This window comes from Octopus bimaculoides, chromosome 2 (genome assembly GCF_001194135.2).
Source record: "Octopus bimaculoides isolate UCB-OBI-ISO-001 chromosome 2, ASM119413v2, whole genome shotgun sequence".
Classification (NCBI taxonomy): domain Eukaryota; kingdom Metazoa; phylum Mollusca; class Cephalopoda; order Octopoda; family Octopodidae; genus Octopus; species Octopus bimaculoides.
This window is the reverse complement of record NC_068982.1, coordinates 105740228-105748334: the sequence shown is the minus strand read 5'-3', so window position 1 is coordinate 105748334 and position 8107 is coordinate 105740228. Positions and strand designations below refer to the sequence as shown.

General features: G+C 33.8%; 1 protein-coding gene across 1 annotated transcript in view; it reads left to right on the top strand.

Moving 5' to 3' along the window:
• LOC106870378 (LIM homeobox transcription factor 1-alpha) overlaps window positions 1-8107 on the top strand; it is a 314221-nt gene that overhangs the window by 293479 nt on the left and 12635 nt on the right. Inside the window, exon 6 of the mRNA XM_052965868.1 lies at window positions 5877-6013. Within this exon, the coding sequence (XP_052821828.1) occupies window positions 5877-6013 (137 nt within the window). The remainder of the gene's footprint in view (window positions 1-5876; window positions 6014-8107) is intronic.

The window sequence follows — 8107 nt, the reverse complement described above, 5'->3', positions numbered from 1 at the left end:
CCCCCCACACCTCCCCATTGAATACATAGCCGTTATCTCCATCTATACGATGCAATACATGGGGAACGCGTATCTTGACATTCTCCCAATTACTCGACCGAAAGTCACGTCAAACTATTTCCTAGAACCTTGGCAACAATTTTATACTTCTGTATTCAGCAGAGACGTAGACTGGAAGTTGTCAGTAATGCCTCCTTGTTTGCGTCCCCCACTAGCAGCGCTATTACTCACTGGCTCATGAAACTGAGAATCCCTCCCTTCTGCTACTAGTTACTATAAACATCTACCGAGACGTAGGTAAACAAGTGTGCAATGTATACGTAAAATTCATTGAGTATAGCATTCAAGACAAGTGGTTTTGCCCTCCACAACCACTTAAAGCCAATTGTATCCAACTGCTATTGTCGGCTTTTCACCTAAGCTGCGACCGATCATTGCGGTAGACACTGACATCCATTACTGTCTCCCGTATACTTGTCACCTAGATCTCCACCGGGCCCGTGAATATACTTACCTATAGGGGTGGGCAGCATTTGCAACTCCAAGATCTATAACAGTCTTGGTGGGTGATTAATTTATCCCCGACAGTCTCTTTTTCTTCTAGGATCACCCCATGCAAAAAAAACGCGTCGTCTCTTATAGGATGTCCGCTGGATGTATTCACCAGAGACGCACATTATCATTGGTGACCATCGAGCTTCCTCCTCTTTGGTGCCCAAGATCAGAAATGCCCGAACTTTTTGTCCGTACCATACGGTACACGATACTTCTTTTGGGCACTCTTCGACTTGTATAGGTATTGAGATATCCACGTATCTAATTATACGATTTCTGCACCTGTAGATTATAGATTGCCTTTGCTTTCGTTCCACATCCTCTACAGGTAACGTGAATGTGTCCGATGCCACGGTGCATACTTCAGATTGTTGCCTGAAGGCTTCCTTGTTCTGAGACGCGTATATAGGTCAAGACAGCATACTGAGGTTTGCAAATGATAGATTGAGTTTCACTAGCTGCGTTAGCGAAACTGCTACCCTTAGAGTCACTGAAAGCTAACATAAGAGTTACACTCGTCACATTGTTGATGCTGGTAGCAATACTAACAAGGAAATGGGGGTCAAAATAAATTGTTTTTATTGGGATTAAATATATAAAGGGATTTTTAAATATCAGGTGATAAAGAGAGGTTGTCGTGGCTTTGAAATTACGTTTGTATTGATTATATACAGTACGAAGTGAATATATTGTGTATAGTGTTGCAGTCTATAGTTTTTATAGCTATTTATAAGGTTTGTGCTTTATTATATATTTAGAATTATTTCTATATATATTATTTGTAATGATGTTAGATTTTTTTTTAAAGATCTCTTATAACAATTTTATAATAATACAAAAAAATATCATTACTTAGTGTTTTGAATTGATAATTCCTTCGGATTGATTTATATTGTATTTATTTAGAGAATTTAGTAAATAAAAGTTGAATACAAATATCTTAACATCAACACAAATGTATCTGACTGTGAAGCTTGTGTTTCGTCTTTCCATATATTGTGGCGTCAACCTCTGGGCTCAACAGCGCACCAGCGCTGCTTGTTTCTTTGCCTTGGCTGCATTCTTAAAGACTACGCATACACTTCCATGCATCCTGCTCCGGTTGATGGAGTATACATCGTACCACGTATCAACCAGGACTTTCGCTAACTCTTTCTTCGAGAGAACACTTGTTTTTCGAGAAGCAGAAGTGTGACATTTTACTTCTTGGTCTTTTCCTGCTGAATCTATCGGGCTCGTATTCTCTTCTTGAGGCTGTCCTTTCCAAATTTTGGCGACGCTTGTAAACGATGATTTGCTACTGTGGTTGCTTTTTCGCAACTTGTTTATGTTAAATTTTGAATGTTTGGGTTTATAAACGTCTTTCGAACGCTGATTTCTTTTTTCTGATCATGTTATTTTTAAATACGTTTTTTTCTTTTCTTTGTTTCAAAAGTGGTGATTTGTTGCTGCCATGTTTGTAACTTGTACCCTTCCCCACACCCATACGAGATGCATATTTTGAATCACTTTTAAAAGAATGCTTATTCAAATATATAATGTCCAAGAATGAACTTTATCATTCCAACTCAGGGTAATGAGGATGATACTCAAACATTCTGCAGTCTTTTGTAAGCAAAATAAGACAAAAAAACATTCCTTCCTTTCCAGCAAATTAAACGTCATAAATCGAATTTCTCTCCGGAGCTGTTGCACACGCTCCTTCGACGAAATAATAATAATAATAATAATAATAATAATAATAATAATAATAATAATAATAATAATAATAATAATAATAATAATAATAATAATAATTTGAAACAAGCAAAGTAAAAATCAACCTTATTTAATTTGATTTGTATTTTTATGAATATTTTATATCTATAAAGGCTTGAGTCAGGGAAAGCAGAATATCTTTTACATTTAATAAAATCAAGAAGATAATAACGGAAATATCTAAGAAATCAAATAAATACTGATATAAGAAAAAGAATTTCATTATTTTTGTTAGAATTATGTTTCTGGATATAATTTAGTCGCTTAATAACAATGAATATTGTTGCTTGTTCATTTGTAATATTTGACTGTGTCCGTGGGAATGCGTGTTTATGTGTGTGTGTGTGTGTGTGTGGGTGGGTGGGTGTGTGTTTTGCACACTTGTGTTTCAGCGTATATGCGTATATATGTGCGCCAGAGCGCTTGTATATGCATTTCTTTTTATTGTTTGGTTTCTTTCATTTTGCCTTCTGTTTTGTTTGACTTTAGGTGCTGTGTTTACTTTTACAAGCCAAGCAAGCCACTTTACCTAAATTTGCTATGCCCCCATACACCGCCTTCATTTCTCTCCTTCTCTCTCTTTCTTCCCCCTCTCTCTCTCTTTCCCTCTCTCCCTCTCTCATTCTCTCCTCTTATGCTATCTCTCATTTTATCATTCTCGCTCTCACTTATACGCTGACTCTCTATTTTTAATTATCTATCTATATTCATTCATACATCTATCAATCTCTCTTCAACAAGTTAAAGTTTTCCTTCTCTCTCACACACACTTTCTTTATTTCTAACTCTCCTTTTCTTCAGAACTAAATATGAAAATATTAAATATTTAAATTGGAAATACATTTGTTTTGTTTATTGTTATCGTTATAATTGTTTTTGTTTTGTAGTTTTGTTTTTTCTTTTCATTATCTCATTTCTTAACGTTTAATTGTTATTACTTCTATTATATTATTATTTACGTCTGTTTGATTATTTCTATTTTTCATCGGAATTGTCTTCTATAATTTCTTAAATTACATTTTAGATTAAAGTTACATTATTGTTTTTCATTTGGAGAAAAGTTTTCAAAGACTATTCCAATTCTAATTTTTCATTTGCTAATTTATTGAAACCGAAATAAAAACGATAGAACGAAAGTGCAAAAGAAAGAAGGACAGAAAGGAAATCAGTTTAATTTAATACGGCGCTTGGTCTATATTATACTTTCTTATGAAATCACCAATTAATCTTCAAATATCACATATTTACAACATATTTGTAGATTAATTAAGACAAGAATAGAATATCTATAATTAAACCGTAGCTAGAATATTAGAACAATAATTTTCTGTTTGAATTATATTAGTTGGGCCATTATAGTGTTTGACAGTTTCTGTGTTCGTATTCCATCACTCGCGGTCCGCTGTACTTGTGGACAAAACACTAAACAACCAGACCATCTGGTTGTAAATAAGTATAACAGATCGTTAAAGCACGTTGTTCTAAACAAACAGCAGGAGTACTATATAATGAAGAAGTAGTTTTTCAGCTTATAGTGCTGAGTCAACACTTTCAATAACTATACAGCTTTATGAAGGACAAGCTCCGTCTAGCAAACTTGTCCTAGATGCATTATAAGATGAACATATTGTTGTAGTTTCAGAGGAATATTTTTGAAGAGAGGTACTCTTACAAACTTATACATCTATGTACTTATATCGCGGTTGTACGACATGGCAATGACTTTTTTTTAATCTGGGACCTTTACAATCCATTTGATTCTTGGTATTCCTTATATATGAATATGTCTCACCGCCTTTTACATATATTTCCTTGTGTTTATTGGCGTAAGCAGCTCTAATGGAAACATCCTTATGTATTATGTCTACCTGGAGAAGAGGATGGAAAATATTACAAACATATCAAGCAGAATTCATTTGGACAATCTCTAAGAAAACAATGTGTTGTATACTTTGTGTGTATGCATGTTTATCTTAAATGTTTGAGCATGTAAACTTGGAGTACTATATAAACTTCACAGTTTACATGTTTGAATATTCTCTGAAGTACTAATTTACTCCACTATTCATAGGTCAACATGTGAAATTTCTCTTGCATTCTAAATTTAAACCATACATTAGAAAAATTTCTAAAATCCTTAGGAAAAATAAGTTTTACACCTTAATATCAAAACAATAATTTAATATAATTTGCATACTTATGAATTATAATTAAAGATTCATATTTTTCTCAGCACACAGGCTCTTAAGTGTTTACAATTCACTGTTGGTACTAAAAAGTAACTTTACACCTGTTCAATGTGAATCGTTTGATTTGCTAAAAATACCGTCTTAAAAACGAATGGAAATGTTAGATGATGTAGTTCTTGATATTCTAAGCTCGGAAAAAAAAAGATCACAGCTTTAGGAAGTCGTTCATCATAAATCTGCTGGATTAGTATTGTTCTGAGGCTAATCACGAACTGGTTCTCTCAATATGTCACCATAATGATTTCAGTATTTTTTTAACAACGCTGATGTCCTCTTTTTTCTGTAAAGAAACGGTATGTAGGTGACTTATTATTCGTTTCATAATTTTTGGTGATAACAATCAGGATGTAAACTTGAATTTCATATTCAAAAATAATCCTTGCAATATTTGAAACCCGATTATTTAAAAGTATTTTGTTCAATTCCTTAGTATCTTTATCGAATTCATTAAAGCTATCTTTTCACAAGTATTTTGCGAGACTATTGGATATGGAGGCGGCGAATGGACGGAGTCATAAGAGCGTCGGATGAAACACCTTACCGGATTTCTTCCGGCTCTCAGTTCTAAGCATTATAAATAAAATAAAAAAGAATGGAATAAAGCAACACAAAGACGCTTTAGTTGCATCAATAAATTCATTTTCGAGATACAATTATCGCACTATTAACTAACCTGTCTCCAGACTAATATAATGTTATATGTATTCTATTCTTTCAGTAAACATAGAAATTCTTTCTTACCAAATATAAGATATCCCAATTTTAGGGTAGTATATAGTCGATTAACTCGACTTCATTACTTGAGTGACAGTTTATTTTACTGAGCTCATAATGATGAACGACTAAGTTGACTAAAGTGGGATTTGAACCCGGAAAGTAAAGAGTCATAACTGAATATCACAAGGCATTTTTTCCGATGTTTCTACGATCCTACTCATCCATCTCTTTCTCTCGCTAGTTATTAGTATCGATACTGACAAAGAACTGTTTCGTGACAAACATAAAAGCTTTGGATGACACTTGGGACCGTTCTTCTTCCAGTTTAAACTTCTTTTCTTTCTTTTGTCCTTTACCTGAAAGGTATTCTGATCCTTTTCATCCAGTTTTACGCTACTTTTAATCTTCATTGATTTTTTTTTTCTTTTTTCTCCATGAAATTACAACTCACTTCGCCACCCGGATATCCACATTATTGCTCATTATCCCCAACCGAATAGAAATAGATGTGGACGAAATGTAAACGTAAACATTTAAAAAAAAAAGTTTATGCATTCTCGTTTCTTTCTAATCACTTTCTTTATTTCAAATTAACAGGTGATGATGGGGAAAGTTTTGATGACGTTGAAGGTGAAACAGCGAAAGGTCCTAAGCGGCCGCGAACTATTTTAACTACAAGTCAAAGAAGAAAATTCAAAGCATCCTTCGAAGTAAATCCCAAACCATGTCGAAAAGTAAGTGTGAAATATGTTTTTAGCTTCTATTTTCATAATTCAGGGTGGATCAAAACGTTTTTCAGCATTTCACTGTTAATTGATTCAGGCAGTTTGAATAACGAGATCGATTCAGGATTTGAAGTATGACCCAGTCCTCGACAGCTTTCTCTAAACACAACAATAACATCAGTGCTTAATTCGGACCAGTATCTTACATGATCGATATCTAGCACCAGTCGGATTTCCTTTTATCTTCTTATATAAACACCAGATGGCGTTCAACGTCAAATGAATGCAGAAAACGGCTAAATAACATCTCTAAGGTGATTTCCCACATTTACCGGCAGGAAAGTATGAGGATAACTCCGGCTTGCCTAACATCCCTATCATAACCATAGTAGCCCACACATCATTTGGGAAGCAATCCATGAGAGGATGAACTATCCACGAACGTCTTTCCAAAATTATGATTAAAACTATTGCAGGACTGTAGTACCATAAATTTATTTATACAGAACAACAATGAACCGATGAACAATGACGCCATTCGATTATGCGCCATAGTAGCCAACACAAGTAAAAGTTGCAGGCTAATAATGATGATGACGACGATGCAACCAACGACGACGACAACGAGGACGACGAGGACGACGATGAATATGATGATGATGATGATGATGATGATGATGATGATGATGATGATGATGATGATGATGATGATGAAGATGATGATGATGATGAAGATGATGATGATGATGATGATGAAGATGATGATGATGATGATGATGATGATGAAGATGATGATGATGATGATGATGATGATGAAGATGATGATGATGATGACGACGACGATGACGATGCGATGATGATGATGATGATGATGATGATGATCTAGGCTTCGCCATAATTCAGGACATTTTTATGAATATATTTCAAAAAGTGATGGTTCTCCTCTCGTTTTCTTTCTTTATGATCTATGATCAGAATTTTAGGGAGAAAGAATTTCGCGTTAAGTAATGTCAATGAAAAATAATTATCAAAATTAGTCCGTTTATTTTTCTGTGTTATAATAAAAATGACATGTTAATTTGTGACAGGAAAATATAATGAGAATTTTCAGAAAGTCTTTGAAAGAAATACAGACATTTTAACATTAAACATTACAGCGCTTAATATCGCTAATCTTCTCAAGAGACGCAGAAACATTATATAATCTCATTCCTTTCTCATACAACATTGTAGTTTCGTGCCAACGAAATGAATATTACAATTATCAAAATTACTAATATGACAACTATTAAGATTATATCATCTCAAGAGTCGTGAATTCATGTGCGTTTAATAATATTGCATATAAAACTCTAAACTTAATATCGTTGATACTTGTATTATTTCAGCACCTGGGTGAAAATATTATTTTAGTTAAAAGTATTTTTTGCTGTAGTGGCTTTAACGAGTATTATTAATTTTCTATTAAAGAACAGGAGGAATCCAACTATATGTTGATACCAAAAAATGAATATATGCATACATACATATATATGTGTATACATATGTATGTATATATATGTATGTGTATTGAGTGGATTTGGATGACGGAAACTGAAAGAAGCCCGTCGTATATATGTATATATATGTATGTGTGTGTATATGTTTGTGTGTCTGTGTTTGTCCCCCCCAACATCGCTTGACAACCGATGGTGGTATGTTTACGTCCCCGTAACTTAGCGGTTCGGCAAAAGATACCGAGAGTACTAGGCTTCCAAATAATAAGTCCTGGAGTCGATTTGTCGACTAAAGGTGGTGCTCCAGCATGGCGGCAGTCAAATGACTAAAACAAGTAAAAGAGTAAATAGAGTAAAAAGAGTATATATATATATATATAGGTTAGCTGAGTTATTGGTTAAAATAACCGTCTAAGGGGTAGAAGTATTCATTACACTACCGGTATATTACCTGTTTAACCATGGGCATACATATGGAAGTATACATGGGAGGCAGTCTATTTGTATTGAATTAATAAATAAAAATTGATGTAAGTCAATTGTTCTTCATCAATATTTCTCCCTTTTCTGTTTTCTTTAAATTCATATATATATATATATATATATA